The following is a 19,756-nucleotide window of genomic DNA, read 5'->3' as shown; positions in this document are numbered from 1 at the left end:
TTATTTTCAAGAGACCAAGTGTGAACGGGGGAGGGGAAGAGAGAGAGAGAGATAGGGAATCTGAAGCAGGCTTCAGGCTCTAAGCTGTCAACACAGAGCCCAATGCGGGGCTCAAATCCATGAACTGGAAGATCATGACCCGAGCCGAAGTTGGAGGCTTAATTAGACTGAGCGACTAGCGCTCTGGGAAGAGTTTTCTTATTCAGAAAGTAAACTTGTGTATTTTCCCCTGAGCCTTAGGAACCTATTTTAATAAATGAGGACTTTGCTTTCTTCCCCTTCCAGGTTTGGGAGCAAATCTGCCCCTACACCTCCATAGGAGACACTGTACCATTTGGGCCAGAGTAGGGTACAGGAGCAAAAAGTAATACAAAAACTTCTAGATCTCTAACGGATTCCCACCTCCTTCCCCAACCTGCTGCTATTTCCCACACCCCAAGGCAGGGAAATCCCTGCTGCCTCCCCTCATCTCTAACTCAGCTGTAAGGCGGTTTAGGAGCCGCTGGCAGAATCAATGGCATCGACCAAGGGAGGGGGGTGGCAAGGGATTTTCCTGTGCTTAACTACTGATCACAGCTAAGTGGAAATCCTATAAACACGAGCGGAAATCAATGGAGGCTGCTTAGCGGCCAGGGGAGAGGGGCGGCCCACAGATTGCATCTGACGGATGAGGGAGAGGAGGCAGCCAGGGAGGGCTCAAGGAAGGATCGCTGAGGGTGAGGTGAAAGAAGAGGCGGAGCTGGAGAGAGAGGAGTCAGTGTGGGAAGAAGGCCGGGGAAGAGGCACAGTGAGGCCAGGAGGGAACCCTCTTAAACTCAGAGTTCTCTTCCCTGCTGAGGAAGTGACACCCTAGCCCAGGTTGCCGTCAGGATCTTTAGTCCCCCTGTGGCTTCTCTCCACAGCTGTGTCCTTGTAGCAGGCGCTGATAGTCCTGCGGCTGGAAGCGCTGTAGGTACACGATCAGCTTGGCAGGCGCTCTCTCCTGTACCGGCACACCTACAGGAAAAAGGGGAAGCAGGAGAGAATCAGACAGAGCTGCAGATGCTTTGACTCTGCTCTCTGTCCACAGAGCCAGACCCCAGAGTTGTTTCCAAGGCAGCACTGGGATTCTGAACCAGCTTCTATAACCCTCCAGCCCACACCCTGCCTGGCGTGTGGAAATGGGGCCTACGAGCACCACTTCAGGTAGTAGTGGGGCTAGGAAGCCAAGTGTGAGCCTCACCTCCAGCAAAGGACAAATGGTGAGGAGGCGCTCAGGTGCCCTGAAGACAGAGGGTGCCTCAGTATCCACTCATTTCAGCTATTGCTCCTGTCCCTCAATCGAGATTAAAGCCCATCTAGGCAGGCCGGAGCTCATCAGGTTGGTAATGATGCACATGCAGAGATACACACAGAGAACCCAAAGGCTATAGAAGAAAGGAGAGAAGTAGCTACAGCCGTGGGGTGGGACTCACACAGAATTCTAGCCTCTAGAGTGGTGGTATGGAGCCATGAGAAGTCATATCTTATTGTTAGTGCCCGGCAGCATGCTGAGCATCTAGCAGGGAGCTCAGCATATGCTTGTTGGGAAAGCAAGAACAGCATTCCACGGCTTTAAGGCTTCGTGGGATGCGCAGGCCCACACTTGTGTGGATAAACTGTCTACAGAAAAGAAATCAGCCAACACTTGTCCTGCTGTCTGTCACGTAAATACAGTGGTCTCACCTTTTTACCTAAAGTCAACAGGACAAATTAAATTAGGGCTCCAGGTAGTTGTACAAATAAGAGGACAGGATTTGGGAGAAAGAAGGATGGGTGGATGGATTAAAACAGAGATCTGATGCAAACTTGGGAGTGGCTGGAGGTGTGCGAACTAAATGAGGCAAGGATTGAGAGAGATTAGAAACCTGGAAGGATTTGACTCAGGGCAGGCAGCTACTGGAAAAGCAAACTGGGTCCTCTAAAAAACTGCTCAGGCAACCCCTATTGCAGAAATAACCCCGAGAGCCTCTGCACGAACCCTCCCCACGAACCCATTCAGTGGGTACACCCAGATGGATGCTGAAGCCGAGGAACACACAGAAGGGCCTGGCTCCCTCACCAAGCATGCTGCTGAGTCTGCGAATCTTCTCAAGGGCAGCTGGGACTTCAACCTCCTTGTGCACCAGGGCCTCTACCTCACCTACGGTGTAGCCGAAGTCTGCTGTGTCCAAGTCCACCCTGAGTGGAGGCTCCTCTTCATCAACTCCAGAGAGCACCAGCTTCCAGGAGCTACGCTTAGTCACAAAACTAGCTACTTCCCGCAGCCCCAGTGGGCCCAGCACAGCTGCCACACCTCCTGCCCCCAGGACCTCAGCCCCCAGCACCTCACAGAGCTGGGCCACAACTGCAGGCTCAACTGTAACTTCCACATACTCCTGGTGGGGTTCTGAGACGCCCGCTGTTCCAGGACATTTGAGCTCCCAGCCACTACCCTCTCGCTGCCGCAGCCAGTGGTCAGCCTGCATGAGGCTCAGCTCAGGGGTGTCATAGTAGCTGTCCCGGAAGGTAACCTGGTGCTCTAGGGTGCCCCCCAACTCCTGCAGCCGCTTCTCTGTGCCAGGCCCAGGAATGAACTTTCGCTCCACCTCAATCAAGGCCTGGTCCGTGATATCTGCAATCAGTCAATCAACAAACATTTGCTGAGCTCCCAAGGGTGCTCCCCCTTGCAGGATGACAATTCAGTAACCCCTTTCCCCCCAGGAAGAACTTAAGAGGAACACACAGTCACAGGGCTCTGTTGGGACTATAGCCCCTTCTCCCTGCCTAGTGATGGATGGCCCCTTCTGTCTGATGTTTTAAGGCCCTCCAGGTAATCCCTTACGCCGTTCACGATGGCCTCAATTTAAAGGGCTCCCTAGAGAACTGTGGTGGGTGTCCTCCTTTCAGTACTTGCCGTCCACACCTTGCTACCCCAGGTGGCCAGTGGCTCACTTCCAGGAACGACCCCGCCCTTCGCCACAGCACCGGGCATTGGAGCCCCGGGTCTCACCTCAAAGCCCGAGGACCTCCCTCCCCGGGGACCTGGAGATGGGAGAGGGGTGCCCACACCACGCTAGCGAGGAATGCTGGGAGTAGTACCTGGCCTCGGACCTCGGCCCGGCTCTCGGTGCACCAGGCCTGTCCCAGCACAAGCGGCCATATTAGGTGTGATGTGGCAGTGCCAAGGACAGGCCGGGGCTTGAGAGGCCAGTCACGTGATAGGGATGCTGCGACCTCGGCGGTAGGCCGGGAGCGCAGAAGTCCCCCTGTGCCTTGCTCCTCCTCTCCGACTCTTCCTGGTTCCCGCGGGTCCGCCCGGGTCTCAGGCCTCAGTCTGAGCCCAGAAGCGGGAGGGGTGGGGGGGGAGGTCCAGGTGCATGATGGGAGATGTAGTTCCAAAGGGAGATTTTGCTTCCTCGCCTCGCCCGTCGCTATGGTGACAGGAAAGCTGTGATTAGTGCCCCAGAGACCCTACGTAAAGTTGAGCAGGGGCGGTGTGGACGGTCGGACGGAAGGAGCTGAGCCCCAGTCCCATCTCCAGCCCTCTCACTCCCTAGGCAGATGGACCTGAAATCCAAGCAACTCACTCGGACGCTGTCCCAACAGATATTTTACTGACTATTATGGCGGTCCACAAATACAGGCCAGTGGCAATGGGTTGAAAAAAGGGATAACTCAGGCCAGTTTAACTACTCTGGAGTAGCAACCTAGAGTGAAAGTTTAGGGTAAGGGTGGAAAACTGTCAGAGGAGGAACGGAGTATTTTGGATAAGAACTAGAGACACTGGGATTTCAACAGTTAGAGACATAGATGGAGACAGGAATAGCATGAGCAAAGACCAAGAAGCTGGAGAGCACCTGGCCAGTGTGTAAGGAGAAGGAGATGAGGCTAGAAACACTGCTGAAGAATATGTATGGCCTTGAGGGTCAACCAGACTGAGCAATTTGTCACTGAATTGCCAGTGGCCCCTGAGCAGGCTTTGTGCGGAGTGGGAGAAATACTCGTGTTCGCTTAAAACACAGGAAGACACTGGAATGGCCCCTTGACTGCTTTGGGAGACAAAATAGAGAAGGCCCCTTCTCCTTACTCCCTCTGAGGACTATGCTTACCTGGAGATGTCACCGTGTGTCTGATCCTCTGGGTGAAGTAGCTTGCTGAGGAACAGTGGCTCTTGTCAACTCCTATGATGGGTGAGAAGTGCCAGATTGTCAACATCTGCATTTCTCAGTAGCTTTCTAGAAACAAACGACCTGTGGGAAGTGCTGTGGGGAAGGCACTGATTCAGACATGACATTTTGAGCTTGGGATGTCTCGGATGCATCCCTCCTCCACCCCATAACAGGAACCAGCAGTCAGGGAGGTGAGGGCCTCCAGCCCCTAGCTCCAATCACTGACCTACTTTTCATCCCTCCTTTGCTTTGCAGTTTTCCTCCCTGGGGAAAAAGACCTCTTTTCCTTAATTATAAAGTGCTTTTCTCTGAGTTACAAGGTTCAGTCCAGTCGGGCAGAGGCAACAGTTTAGCTGAAAGACCAGACTCAGGGACCAGACAGACCTGAGGTAACTCCCAGCTTGGATTTCCAGATGTTTGGTCTTGGGCAAGCTACTCCACCTCCCTAAACGTCTCATTTCTCCATGGTAAAATGTGAACTGCCACAGTTATGTGTGAGGATTCAGTGAGAAATTGTCACAAGAGATTCAAAATGTTAGTTTCTTTCTTCTTCCTCTTTTCCTGTGAACTCCAGGGTTCTTTTTCTTTTCCCTTCTTTCTCTCCTCCTTTCCTTTTCTTTTTCTTATTTATTTTATTTTTAAGAGGAGTAGGCTATTGCAGCTGTTGTGAGCTCTAGAGTCAGACTACTTTAAAAAAAATTTTTTTTTAATGTTTTATTTATTTCTGAGAGAGAGAGAGAGAGTGGCAGCGTGAGCAGGGGAGGGTCAGAGAGAGAGGGAGATACAGAATCTGAAACAGGCTCCAGGCTCTGAGCTGGCTGTCAGCACAGGGCCCGAAGCGGGGCTTGAACCCATGAACCATGAGATCATGACCTGAGCTGAAGCTGGACACTTAACCGACTGAGCCACCCAGGCGCCCCTAGAGTCAGACTACTGAGGTGCTGGTGCTGTCACTTATTGGCTGTGTGACCTTGCACCACCTAATTAACTTGTTTGTGCCCTGGTTTCCTCACCTGTAAAATGGGAATAGTTGTGAAGATTAAGTAAGTTACTATACATAAAAGGTCTTGGAAACTGTCACTGTGCACTAAATAAATCTTAGCAGTTATTATTATTACAATATAAATGAGCTTATAAACTGAAGATGAGGACCAGGAGCCATATCCTCCCTTTCCCCCATCCAACACTCAGTGGAGACAAGCTCTCAGGGACTTCAGAGTAATTGCTGTGGAAGAGAAGTTTCTAATGCCCAACTGGAAAGGAGGGGGATTAATAAGGCAGAAAGAAGGGAGTGGGGGGGGGAGAGGGAGTGGCCTGGGGTGGCTCTGGGAGGCTGGTAGAAGCTCAGGCTTGCTCTAGAGCTGATTTAAAACAACAAAAACACATGTATGGTTTCTGTAGGCGGGATAAAGAAGAGAAAAACACGGGAAAGAGTTTAAAGACAGCTGCCCCCTTTGCAAGCACCGGCTTGGACTCAGCGCCACAATCTTGCAAGGCAGCCCCGCCCGCTCGCTGGCCTGTCCTAGGGCCTCGGGTCCAGCGCAGGCACGCAGCGTTTGCTGGCCTCTGGGTGGGAGCGGGGACAGATGGACTACAACTACCGGCATTCACTGCGGCGGGCGGGCCGCTGCACCTGCTCAGTGGGGCCGCCCCGGGCGCCTGGGTATTGATTATTCCATTGTGTGGGACGCCTCGGCTCCAGCCAGTGAATGAGGCGGAGGAGTGAGGGCGAGGAGGAGGAGGAGGAGGAGCAGGAGGAGGAGGGTGAGGAGGAGGAGGGCGAGGAGGAGGAGGCAGGGAGCGAGCGAGTGCCCAGGGTGAATCAATGGAAACCCCCTCACGAAGCCGGGAAAACACTTCAGCCGCAGCCAAATAGCATTGATTATTTTCCTTCACTTCCCTCACCGCCGTGAATTTATTTATTTATTTTTTTTCCATCTCCGTCCCCGACGCCCCGGAGTGAGCGCTGGAGGGAGGGAGGAGGAGGGGGAAAAAAAAAGGAATCAACACATCGGAGAAGTCCCTTCCAAGAGCCGCCCCCTCCCCTCCCCGCCTCGCGCTGCTCGGCGGCCGCGGTTCGACTCCCGTCCCTGCTTCCAGCTGAGGTGTAAGTGCATCGATTTCCGATGCTGCTGGGTTGTTTTTTTTCTCCTCTCCCTCTCTCTCTTCTTCCTTTCCTTGCTCTTTGGAAGCTGGAGACGGAGGGGAGAGGAGGCGCTCGGAGACTGCCGCTGGAGGGCACGGAGAGGGACAGGAAAGGACTGGGGGAGGGGACACGGACGGACGGACAGACCGACCGAGAGCCTGAGGAGGAGGGGCATGGGCAGGGGGGAGGGGGCGTGCGAGCGAGGATGGTGGCGGGTGGGAGATAGAGATGCAGGGGTGGAGGGAGAGACGGCGAAGGGAAAGGCATCGAGGCTGGACCGGGAGCCAGCCGGACAGACGGAGGGTAACGAGAGCCTTAGACGGACCGCGCCGAGCTGTGCGGGTAGCGGGGGTCCCGGAGGGAATGGGAGGCCGGGTGAGTGAGGGCTCGGAGCTGTCAGCCCAGAGGGGCCTGGGTCTCGGCTGCCCCCCGCCGGCTGCGGGATCGGGAACCGCGGCGGGCGGGCTGATGGATGGGCTAGCGTGCTGGGGATGGGGGTGAGGGTGGGGGTGGGTGGGAGGAGATATGGATAACTCTTAATCTTCGATCTTCGTTTTTGCCTGAAGTTGAGTTGGGTTTGTTTTTTTTTTTTTTTTGGAAAGGTGCCAGTAGGTGAGGGGAGGCCACTGCTCCATTCAAGGTGAAGTGTGTCTCTCCTGGCCCCCCAACTCTCCATGCGCTCTTGTCTGGCCCCCTCTCAGAGTACCCATATCATTTTTGAGCACTGGACCATGCTGGTCTCGATGTGCCTGTCGCCCTGCTGATCTCTGTCCATGTGTCCCTGCCTCTTGATTTTGCCATTCTTCGCCTCATTCATTCTCCCCACCCATCCATCTCTGGGTCTGTGTGTCACTGTCTCCGCATGTGACTCTTCCTATCCTAGTGATCCTCTCCCTGTGTGTCCCTGTCACTGTGTGTCATGCCTTGGCTGCCTGACTGGTCCGTCTAGGACTCCATGCCCTCTCCTTCGGGGTCCTTATGATTATCTCAGGCCTTCTCAGGCTACTTTTTTCATGCTTACCATGACCGTGGTAGTCAGTGGTCAGGGGCCTGGAAAGAGTCTGAGGGATGGAGCAGATGTGTCTCCCCCAAGGACTCAGGTACCCTTTCAGCACAGCCAGGACAGACTCCTCTTCCGCCTTCACCCGGGAAGCTTTGGAACTTCTAGCATTGTGGACTGTCTCCTTTGCCATGTGCCTGTCTCCCCCACCAGGACCTTCGGTCTCCTGTGTGTCATCTGCCTCTCCAGGAGCTTCCCACCGCAAACCTTTTCCATGCTGACTTGATTTCCTCCCTTTCCTCACTTTGCCATTGTACATTTTTTCATTTCCCCATTTTGTGTCCCACCTTTTTTTCTTTTTGCATTCCTGTCTCCCATGGTCTCCCTTGCCTATTATTTACCTTTGTTCCCATAACCTGCCCTCTGCCTACCTTTTCTCTTTGGTCACCCTAATTCCTTCTTGTCCCTTATCCTCTCACCCAGTGTTTTAACCTCAGCAGCAGAAGGTACCAGAGAGGAAGGGGCTGGGAGAGAGAGGGGGTATGGTTTGTGAAGGCACATAAACAGGCCAAGAAATCAATTTAATGGGCTTCCAGGGGCATATAACCCCTTCATCAGTCAGGGCCATTATGTCCATTACCTGTCAACTTTGATTTTGTAAGGGGACATTCTCTAGGACTCTGAGCTCCACCCTGCTTGGTCGCCTCTCATCCTTCAGGTCATTCTAGATATCCGTGGCTTTTTCTTCACTTTCTAGTTCATGTTCTTCCTGGGCTCCTGTTATTATCGTATTTGGATTCAGCGTGACCCTTTACGAGGCCGTTTTCATTCATATGACAGAAGCTATCTTATGCAAGAGGCCAGGTTCGTTCAGCCTAAAGAATGGGAAAGGTGGATAGAGTCTGGATGGAGGGTTTACAATTTAAGCCCATCATTGTTTTCCATCCCTTGGAGCTTGGAAGGGTAAAAGGAGGAGGTAGACAGGGGCAGAGGATGGAAGATTTCCGAGGTGAACAGTGTTCCAGAAAGGAAGAAGAGGCTGGGTGTAATATGGGTAGAGAAATGCATGGCGTGAGGGATGTGCAAAAGGAAGGGAAGAAAATCCATGCGGAATGGGGGCAGGGAAGGAACTGAGGGGTGATTGGGAGAATGAAATAAAACATGACTGTATGGCGATACAGAAGATGGAGAGAAATGATAGAGTATTCCTCGAGAGGAGGTCAACAGAAAAGGCAATATGCAATGAATACAATGGTAGAGTGGGGGAAGGGAGGAACTGAAGAATAAGATGAGGTGGAAAAAGAGTATGGTACAAAGAAGGTAAATGGAAGGCAAGCGGAGGAGTGCTGAAGCAGATCAGAGCCGCATAGAGCTTGGTGGGGGGAAAAAGGAGAGGATGAGGTATCAAAGGAAACAAATGCCTCTGGTGTGAGAGGGACACAGCATGACCGGTGCAAAGAGAAGCCGCAGGAGGGGTGATTTGGAAAAAGGCATAGCAGAAATACCACTGGGTGAAGCCCCACAAGAGAGAGATGCCAAAGGAGAGGCAGAGACACTGGTGAAGAGAGAGGGAAAGAGAAGCTTACAAGCATTCATTCCATTGGCCACATCCCTCACCACCCCACCAGAGGACTTTGCATTTCATTTCCAAGCCAGGGGGACATAAGCAAAGAGATGAAAAAAAGTAGAATTCCCATTTACTTTACCTGACAGGAACTTGAATCTTGCTAGCCCCCTGAGAACCAAAGATCTCAAGCCTCTGATGTCATAAATTGCTGGTGTTGCCTTGGCAACCTGACAGGGTTCCTCCCTCCATGATGTCAGAGCAGCTGGTGTTACCTTGAAACCCACAGAAGAACAACTTGCTGCGTTGCTGGGAGCTGTACACGTAACGGGGCCGGGGCCTGAGTCTGATCTGTAGGATTCCTGGGTAGCTAGCTTGACCTTGCCTCCCCAAAGCCGTTCTTAGCTCAGAGTGAGATCTTGTATGTGAGTGCCTGGCGTTCACTCGCTCCTGCCGGAGCGAGAGGAAGGGACCTTGGGAGACAGGGGCCATTGAAGACCGGGCGATAGGACTGAAAGGCAAAGGAGGAGGGCAACTGGAAATGGCGGTTACAGAACATGCAGAGAGAAGGGCTTTGTGAGCAGGGAGGAGAGTTATTGAACATGTAAGATGAACCAAGCTCTGGGTTCAGGAATGGAGACTGAAGCTGGAAATGCAGAAGAGGCAAGATCAGAGCTGTGTGCGGGTAACCTGACGCAGGGATAAAGAGGAGGGTTCTGAACTGGCAGAGGGCACAGTGGAATCTGGCTGGGGCTCGGCGGCTCTAAGTTGGAGAGATGAGGCCGTTGGGTGAGAGAGCCAGAGTGAGTCATGATGGTCTTATGAGTTGGGGCCTTGTCCGTCTACCTTCCGACTGTTTCCCAGCACCTAGCTCGGTGTCTGTCACATAGAAGATGCTATTTAATATCTGTTGATTGAATGTTGACTAGTAGGGAGAAGCTAGGGAAAAGAGTTTTCCACTTCCCTCTCACCCCAACCTTCAGGCCTAAGTCTGCATAAGTGGGCAAGCTGGGAAAGTAGAAACTGAAGGGAAGGTCTACAGGGGAGTTCTCCGAGCAACAGTGAGCTCTCAGGTAGAGAGAGGAGAGACTAGGTCAGGGGCACACCTGGGGTCAGCCCAGGGCAGCCACGCTTGGAGGGCTGACTCCAGGGTCTGCTCTGGGGAGTCTCTGTAGAGATAATAGGAAGAAAACATGAGTGAACAGTCTCAGGAGCCCAAGAGGAAGATGTGGAGGAGGGTAGGGAAAGGAAATGGTTTCCAGAAAAGGTTGGGAGCTGTACAGATTTGAACTGGAAGGAGCATCCCGCCCTACTGCATTCCCAACCTTGAAACCACAATTGAATGGGTTGTACCCTGCCCTCCCCGTCATGTGACAGAGTTCATAAAGCAGTACAGGGCCCATCCTACACACCGACCTTGTCCCAATCCAGAGAACTCCAAGGAAGTCAGTCAGCGTTGGCCAAGTAGGCCAATAAGCAGGAGGTACAGACCTGGATGTAAGAACACTATGACGATGGCCTTGATGCCTGATGGCTCATTGTTGAAAGAGTCCAGAGGTATCTAGAAGGTGGGGAGGGAGGCAAGAGATGTAGAGCTCACCGCAACTCCAAACGAAATCTGTAGAGGTCTCCGTCCACAGAAGACTTAGAGAAAGATGCTCCAGTCAGGGATTACAACCTGCCCCGTTTCTGTGGTGAAGAGTCAGAAGGACCCTGAATGGATTGGGAACTCTCGGAGAGAAGACCCGGAAGGGAGCAAGCAAGCTGGGAGCCCTGGCAGGAGAGAGTCTGGCTATAATCAGAAGGGCCAGGGAGACTGGAGAGTGCTGGGGGTGCGGGGCACCCTGAAGGGAGGGCAGTGGCAGCTGGATGCACTGTCAGCCGCCACCATGGACTTGGGCAGCTCATATTTTGCAGCAGGCGACAGGCTGTCGACACAGCGGTCCTTTACCTCACCGTTAGAAACTCATTTCATTGATTTTTCCATCTTTCTTCTCTGGCTTCTCAGTCATCCCACCACTCACTTTCTCAGAGCCCCTTGCCTGAGCCCCAGGGGACTGCCTGCCCCCCCTCCACTCCAGGCTCATGAGATAGGGGTTTAAAGATTTAGAGGGCCTTCCAGCCCCCACCCCCAGGTAATCCCATTGGTTCTCAGTAACCCCCTTATGTAGGAACTAGTCCAGAGACCAACCAGGGCCTCTGTAGGGTTGTTCAGGATGCCCAGTTAAGGGGCGACAGGGCTAAAACCCGCCTGTTCTCCTGTCACCAAGCTATACCACTGAAGTGCAGGCTGCATGTGCCTAGAAGGAGACATCTTTTTCTAATTCCTCCCGAGACAGCTTGGTATCCCTCAAAAATTTTCTTTCTTAAAAAGTTTTTTTTTTAATTTTTTTATTTAATGTTTTTTAAATTTATTTTGGAGAGAGAGGGACAGCATGAGCAGGGGAGGGTCAGAGAGAGAGGGAGACACAGAATCTGAAACAGGCTCCAGGCTCTGAGCTGTCAGCACAGAGCCCGACACAGGGCTCGAACCTGCGGAACTGTGAGATCATGACGTGAGCCGAAGTCGGATGCTCAACCGACTGAGCCACCCAGGGGCCCCTCAAAAATTTTCTTCCAAAGTCAAGTGAGAGAACAGGAGCGGCCTCTCTTTGGGCAGGAATAAGGGATTACGTTAAAGCTTAACTACCAGCCCTGGAGTCACAGCAGGGCCATCCACCACAACGGGGCTTGCACGGGAAGCCTCTGCCATTGGGACATAGTGGCAAGAGCTCTCTTCTCAGAGAAGGTAAATGTTCGCAGTGTCTAGTTCAGTGTAGTGTGTTGACGTGCAGGCAGTGGAGCAGGATGGGTGTGGGGCAGAAATTTTTACTTCCCGTGTGGACATTTCCCTAGTGCCTCCTCCGGTCACAGCCAGCTACCCTCAGCCTGTCCCTGTGGGGCTGGGATCAGACAAAAGGTTAAGAGTCAATTGCCAGTCATTTGGCTTCTCAGTGAAGGAAGGCAGAGGGTGGGACAGGAGTGTTAGATTGGGTTTCCCTGAGGAACTGATGGGATACACGACATTCCCATCCTCAGATTTTTCAGCCCTTGTGTTGTCAGTGACCCCCTCCATACACACACACACACACACACACACACACACACACACACCCCACCCCCGCCCCCAGCTCAGTCTTCTGGCTCAGTCCTTTTTCTCTGGGCTCAGGAGGTTGTTTCTCTGGGGCCCAGTGTGTCTTGGGTTTGGGGTGTCTGAGTCTAGATTTCGCTCCCTCCTCTGATTCATGGGCCTGCCCGCCCCCCTGGCAGCTGTCTTCCTTTCTGTCCAGCCATTTCCAGGTTCTGGACCACTGGCCTGCTTGGGCCAGAATGCCTTCTTCCATCTCCAGTTTCTTCCCGCTACCCGATTTTCAAAACCCAGAGATAAATCCTGGTGCTTCGGGGAAAGGAGTGCACTTGAGGTTAGGAAGAGAGACCAGGGCAGGCCAAGAAAGGAGTGCAGGAGGGATAGGGCGGGGAGGAGTGGGAGAAGTGGGGGCAGCCTGAGTCTGACAGAGGGAGGGAGTCCGAGGTAAAAACCATGTGACTTGGAGCCGCCGTGAAGAAGGCCGCAATTTAAATGAAAAAGAAAGGAGGGCGGTGGGCTGCGCGGCCGGGGAAAGAAATGGGAAGAGCAAAACCGGGAGCCTGACCCCCTGCCGGGAAACGACGGCTGTAGGGAGGAGGAGGGAGGGAGAGTGGCTGGGGAGAGGCTTCAAGCGGAAAAGGCCGCCCGGGCTCAGCCTCCGTGGCAGTCCTGAGTTCAAGCCGTGCTGGCTTTGACCCTTGTGGGAGGAACTGAAGTGGCAAATTAACGACGATAATGAAGTCACTGCTCCTTGTTTGTCTTTGCTGGTTTCCCCTTGAGATTTGTCCTTTGGCCAGACGGGGCAACGTGGGGGAGGGGAGGGCCAGCGGCGGGGAGGGGGGGAGGGGCGCGGAGGACAGGACCGGGAAGTGGGGATGCGGAGGCCGAGCGGACCGGGGCCGGGAGGAGGCCGGGGGAAAGGGGACGCGCCAAGAGTAGGGGAGAGGAGAGAGCAGCGAAAGACGGGAGGGGGAAAGAACAATGGGGAACGGGGCAGGGAAGCCTGGAAGGAGGAGCAGAAGACCAGGCGGGAGAAGGAGAGGTGGCACCGGGAAATGGCGAGCCGGAGGGAAAGAACGTGGCCGGAGCTGCGGGAGCTGCAGCTGGCGGGGCCAGTGGGCGGGGCCTCATCTCCATCTCTAATGGCTGTGAAATGAGGTTAGCTCCATTAGAGGCGGCGAGAGTGTAACGGGATCACACTCATTAGGGCTGGGCCATCCCAGTAATTACCGCCACCCCAAACACGCCCGCGCCAGCCGGGCCGCCGAGCGCAAACAGGCACGCGGCGACACACCCGCACCGGGCAGCCCCGAGCCCACGCGGGCGAGAACTAGGGCCTGGGAGGACCCAGCCCCAGCTGGAGGTCTGACAGCTAGCACCTTCCCTAACCCCGAAGGTGTGCTGGGACAGGCAGCGTTACCCCTACGCCCTCAGCCACACACACAGGCAGAAAGCTGTGAACACACACGTACACCCCAACTCAGGAAATAAGGCACGTGAGTGAATAATTACCGTTTCTATTTATTGATCACAAAGTGCTGGTCTGGATAACGATCATCTCAACGGGCACAACTCCATGAGGAACTATTCCCCATTTTGTATATGAAGAAACAGTTTTTAAGCAACCCTCCTGGGGTCATTTACATAATGCAGATTACAACTAAAATTTGATACCAGGTCTGTCTGGCCCTAAACGCGAGTTCTACAAGAACAGCTAGCATGCTGCTTGTTTTGAAGTTCATATGCTATTATGAATGCGTCTGTGTAGACTTGCAGCTTTAAGAGACAGTATCACACATGAATACACATAGCCCCTACCATTCATTTCTATCTCCAACCCTCCCCTACCCCCCCAAACACACACAAAAGGAATGGCCAGAGCCCCTCATTGACAGCAATGTGACTAGCACCCCCTGGAGTTGCACAAAGCGGTGGTCCTGTTCTAGCTCATCTTTTACAAGAAACTGAGAGCAGCCATCTAACACCTTTAAGTTCAGAGAGGAGCACAACAGCTCATATACTCAAGGGGACACACATAGGACAGAGTAACACACACAAAACTCAAAAGATTTTATTCAAAATGTACAGCGGCCAGAGTTCAGAAGCTTACAAACTAACCCAAGAGAGGAGTGGCTGGGGTCAGGCTACGGGAGTCCAGTCTAGACTCTACTTCTTTCCAGGTGTGAGACCTTAAAAATTCCTTACCCCATCAATGTCTGTTTCCACGTTTGCAAAATGGGAATGAACGGCTCTATCTGTTTCATCAGATTGTAGTAGAGAATGAGGCGATGCAATTTCCAGGGCTCAGCACAGGGCTGGCAAACATTTAAAGATACTATTATTATTAGTTGTCATCATTTTAACACTATTTAAATGCCATTACTATGGCAAGGGTTCACATAGACTCCAAGAATCAGAAGGTTTTATTTATATACACAGTCGCTTACAATGGTATTCTTCCAAATAATTCATAAGAATCGTGTGTAATTCCTTTCAAGTACAGGAAGATCAACAGTCTTCTGCAGAGGGGTCCTCTATGCCAGGATCAGATAGGATCCTGAATCTGAACTCGAGGGTCAGGGCTGGCTTTATGGGGTTGTCTGAGCCTGAATCTCCCAGAGGCACTTATAAGAGCACACAGCTCCACACTGCTGTCCTAACACTTGTGGTGTCATTAAAGGAGATGCATGGGCAAGAGGGTCCACTCCTCTGCAGCACATCCACCCCTGTGGCTGCAGACACCCTGCAGTCCACACAGCAAAGTCGTGTGAATGTGGATAGATGTTCGACTAGCTGGTTGCGGTTCTAGTCCACAGCTTCCCTTTGACCTGTCTGCTCCCAGCCTACCCCCATCTTCTTCCTCTCTGCCTCTGCTGTCTCCTCACATCTCGCCTAGTTCCATCATGCCCACCTGAAGCATCTTGCAAGGTGTAACACACAGTCCCCTGGCTCCACCCCTCTCAGTGGGGACAGGCCACCTGCCCAATCTGATACCAAAGTGTGACTCAGTAATCACACTTGTGGATCAAGATCTGGCGCCATCCCCCAACTTGCCTGCCTCTTCCCTCCCCCTCTCTACCTTAGCTGTCTCTTTCTTTACCCTCTATGACACGCCTTCTGCCTAAGTGCTTCATTCCCTGCCAACTCTCATTTTCTGTCTTTTGGACAAATGTATTTTGCACAAAGTAAACACTCCCAAATATTTGGGGAGGAGGAGAGGGCTAGGAGAGGTAGGTAGGAGGTACTCCTGAAACTAATATTACACTCAATGTTACTGGAATTTAACTAAAAACTTGAAATATGAAAAAAAAAATAGAATGGAGGAATAGGAGTAAAACTTGTTTCCTTTTTAAATAGGAAGGGAAGATTTAGAGACAGAAAATGATAATGCTTTTTGAGTTTTTTTGGGGGGGAGTGTGAGGAAGAAAATGATAGTTTTTTTTTTTTTTAAGTTTATTTTGAGAGAGAGAGAGCGAGCAGGGAAGGGGCAGAGAGAGAATCCCAAGCGGAACCCACACACTCAAGAGTTGGACACTTAATCGACTGAGCCACCCAGGCGCCCTGAGAAAATGATAGTTTTAAATGAAGGAAGCGGCCACATAGTTTCGGTCCAGGTATTAACTGCTTCTGCACCCAGTCGAACTGTGTGCCTGGGCAAGGCTTCCATTCTCTGCCCTGGGATGATGGGGTGTCTCGAGGCCGGGCAATCGAGAGGACCAAGGGAGAAATGAACTCTGCCTACGGGCAGATTTAGCTTTAAATCCTGGCCACGGAAAGCTCTGCCCTCCATTTTTGAAAAGGGCAGAAATTAGATGATGAGTCCCGGTCAAGGAGGAGCGAAGCAGAAGGAAAGTTGTCACCCACCTGCAAACACCTCCCTCTGCTCTGTGGGAGGAACTAGCCAAGAGAGAAGGAAAAGAACCGACCTGACTGATCACGCAGTGTATGCGCTTTCATATGCTCTTCACAAAGGGCCAGGAAGGAAGGCGTCATTCTTCCCGTTTTCCCAGATATGGAAACAGACAAGTAACTTACCAAGGTTGCATGGCTGGTGAGTGAGGGAAGCAGCCCAGCACTAAACCTGGGTCTGAATGAATCCATAGCCCATGTTCTTACACTGCTTTAAAAATAAAGCTCATCAAGTTAGAGTTTACTTGTCTATACCAAACAATCCTGTTAGGCGGGACACTCCATCCTTCCTTTTTCTCTTCCCCTCTTCTCCATGGCTGCCACCTCTTGAAAGCAACAGATTGAGACAAAAAGGGGTAAGAGGCAAAGTGAATGTGGAAGAGGGCAGTGCCCTAGGCAAGAATTTCAGAGAGAGGAAAAAGAAGAGGAAAGGCCCTAAAACTTGACTCTTCAGTAAGGGAGAGGGGATGGACCCAACAGTTGGAAAAGTGAAAGTCAAAAGTATTTGGAAGGCTGTGATGTGGAAATCATTGTATACAAATTTTAAGCAAATGTGCTGGTGTTGTCTGGTAGACTCTCTGGGAGAGCCTTTGCCTTGTGCTAGGGTTTGGAGAAGAGAAGGGAGTGGGATTTTGCTTTCTGGTTCTTTCTTTTCGGCCCTCCTGGCTCATCTTCTCCTAGGTGATGTTCCTTCCATAACCACTAGGTAGCAGTCGTGTCTCTTCTCTCGGTGGACTGCTGAGGGCCGAAGGGGGCGCCATCCTGGGTAGTCCTGGTCATGCACGGGGCTTTGCCTCCATTTCCTGAACCTGTGTCCTAGTTCCTCCTCGGGGAGAGACAGAGTCTCTCTGTCCTCGGCCTCATTTTTTGGTCTTTCCTTTGCCCTTGCTCCTTTGGGTCCTAGAAGTCTCACCGTGTTCTCCCCGCCCTGCGTGGTCTCAGCGCCCACCTTTTCAGACATCCATAATTTCACATCCACGCCTTTCAGTCCATCACTTAACATCTTTCTCTCTAGGTGGCTTTCTGGGTCCTACTGTCTGTCTTGGAGCCTCTCAGCTCCCTGGCTCCTTCCTGTTTTAAGCAGTGTGTATCTGCTCCCTGAACGGGGAGCGCTTATCAAGAAGGAGGAATTCTTGTGCAGCTATTTACCAAGCGCATTTCCGCCCACCTCCCATGGAAAAAATGTTTGCAGTTCAGTGATTGTTTGTGGGGCAACTCCTTCCTGGCCGAGCTTTGAAAGTAGCACTTCCTGCCTTCCCTTCTCATCCTAAGCAACAACCATGGACCCGGCTCTGGAAAGAGGAAGAGGGCAATAGGGGGGAAAAAAAAGTCTCTTCTATTCCTCCATAGCTTTCGCTCCATCTTCCCCTTTCTGCTCTCCTCCCCCGTGAGGGAAAGAAACATTAGGGATGGAAATGGAATGAAGGGGCAGCAGGGGAGCTCTGGAGACTGAGGGCCATTTTGGAGCTGGAAGATTCATCTCAAGGGATGACTACACCCTCAGAACTCTCCACCCTCCCTTGGCTCCAGGCCTGCCTCCTCCCATCCCCCTCGGTGGCAGCAGCCTTGTAATTTAAAGCTCTCTCTGTCGCCTCTAATGTGATCCTCTCGTTTTATTGACTCTCTCTGCCGTCTGTGGCGCCCCTGCACATCAATCTCCGCTCTAATCACACCGCCGCCACTGCCTGCTGTCTCCCCTAACCCCTCTCCTCCTGGGCCCCAGCCCCTCCTGCCACCTCTCCTTTGACTATCCCCCTACACCTGAACCGCCCTCTTCCTCCCTCCCTTCCCCAGAGGCGGGAATGCCAGGGCACTTGAGGGTCGCCTTCCCCCCCTCCCCACATCTAAGATGTGTCCCAAGGGAGAGAAGCCGCCCTTAAGGCAAACCCGGAACTACGGGAGGAATGGCAGTGGTCTGAGCGTGAACGTGACTCTTGGCCTGGGGGTGGTAGGTGGAGGGTGACTTTTTGGTCTGTCATCCAGTTCTGCATCATCTCCAGAAAGAGCTGAAAACTGAGTTCAAGGTAGGAAGGGCAAAGAGAGGGACACAGATTCAGAGAGGGAAGGAAGAAAAGACTGAGGTGGAGGGAAATGGAAGGAGGAAAGAAAAGGTGAAAAAAAATCATTGCTGCAGTTAAAGGTTTGTAATAAATAGAGGGTGATGGGAGAAGCGCGGAGAAGAAAAGGGGGGAGAGTTGGGGGGGTGCACTGAGGCAGAGATAAATTTGCAATTGAAATTCTTTCCTGTAGAGGAGGAGGGGGGAGGTAGGGAAGAGATTTGCAATTTTAAACAGCTGCCGACCTACCCTCGGCGGTCTGGGTCTCACCCACAAGCTTGCCCAAAGCTCAACTCCTTTGGTTTCTAGCTAGGAATCAGCTGGGTCTTTTTCCAGTCCTGGGAAGTTAGAAGCTTTGGAGGCAGGATCTGGGGCTTAGGTCTTTCTAGCACCTCTTCTGAAGTTAGATCTGGAGTTGTGAATCAGGCGCCAGGATATGATGTAGGCTCGGGGGCCCAGCAGGGATGAAGCACCACCCAGGTCAGCCCTCAGCGGCAGGGCCCAGGAGAAGCCCGTCTTGCCCAGCCTCCCTTCTTCCCACCAGGTGGGGCAGCTTAAGGGTGGTGGGCCCCCACTGCGAGAGGTGACAGTGGACTGTCAGACCCTCGTGAGCGAGCGCATTTACCCCCTACCCCCAAGAATTCCGTAGGAGAGCCACCTCTCTCCCGTAGTTTCGGGCTTCTGCTTTCTGGTTATCTAGGATAACCCCTCCATGTAATTCCTTTACTTCCCTCCTCAGCCCTCCACCCCTCGCCCAGGTGCTGATTTGCATTTTCATTAGCATGCTGATCCAGCCCCACGCGGAGCTCCTTAAATGGCTCCGACTTCACGCCTGGCTAGCCCCTCAGGAGGAGGGGGGAAAGTGGGAAAGGGGGTCTGCAGGCCGGGTGGGGCCAGACTGAAGACCCATTCCTAATCAAAGAATCTGGAGGTGAGCATTAGAGGTGGCCCAAGGAAGGAATATCTCTTCTGGAAGCATGGGCTTGAGCCCCAAAGGTTTAATCATTAGAGATGGGCTGATATTAAGACGTGGAGAGGATGCAGGCCACTTGGGACACTGGGAAAAGTACGGGATGGTGAAGCATGGGAAACTGGTGAGTTTGGTGGGGACGGGGGGCGGGGAAGAAGGTGTGGTAATCAAGGTGAAAAGGTTGGGAGCAGCGTGGGAGGCCTGGTGCTTCTAGTAGCTGGAAGGAACCCCGGGAATCCTGACTGCTAGATCTTTGGAGGCTCATTTGGCCGGTACTGGGTCTGAGGGACCATCCAGGTAAATGGAGGAGCCCAGGTCTCTATGCCCCGCCAGCCCTTCTCTAGTTTCACCTCCTTGGAGCTGTGTGACAGCAGCTCACTCAGCCTCTCTGTGTCTTGGCTGCCTCATCTATAAAATAAGATTTTTTTTTCAAAAAAATTTTTAATGTTTTATTTATTTCTGAGAGAGAGCGAGAGAGACAGCGTGAGCAGGGGAGGGTCAGAGAGAGAGGGAGACACAGAATCTGAAACAGGCTCCAGGCTCTGAGCTGGTGGTCAGCACAGAGCCCGACGCAGGGCTCGAACCCACTAACCGTGAGGTCATAACTTGAGCTGAAGTCGGACGCTTAACCGACTGAGCCACCCAGGCGCCACATCATCTGTAAAATAAGATTAAATGAAATGATTGATGGAAAGCATTTAGCACAGTGCAAGGACCATGGTATATGTACCTTAACAGGTTTTAGCAATATTACTATTACATTTGTAATCTCTTTGGTGGGGGAGGAGGCTAATCACATAGAACTGTTGTCTTC

At 52.5% G+C, this 19,756-nt stretch overlaps 1 protein-coding gene across 1 annotated transcript; it reads right to left on the bottom strand.

Annotated features, from left to right (window-relative positions):
* Nucleotides 1–86: 86 nt before the first annotated feature.
* Nucleotides 87–3,338, bottom strand: THTPA (thiamine triphosphatase). The gene is given in 4 exon segments (XM_039254748.1): nucleotides 87–882; nucleotides 884–996; nucleotides 2,081–2,632; nucleotides 3,100–3,338. Coding segments are annotated over 4 exon segments (759 nt in total). The 5' UTR covers nucleotides 3,161–3,338; the 3' UTR covers nucleotides 87–849.
* Between the last annotated feature and the right edge of the window lie 16,418 nt (nucleotides 3,339–19,756).

This window comes from Hyaena hyaena, unplaced genomic scaffold, assembly GCF_003009895.1.
Source record: "Hyaena hyaena isolate Hyena2069 unplaced genomic scaffold, ASM300989v1 scaffold_497, whole genome shotgun sequence".
In the NCBI taxonomy this organism is placed as follows: Eukaryota; Metazoa; Chordata; class Mammalia; order Carnivora; family Hyaenidae; genus Hyaena; species Hyaena hyaena.
The sequence above is the reverse complement of the archived record's forward strand: the minus strand, read 5'-3'. Positions and strand labels throughout refer to the sequence as shown.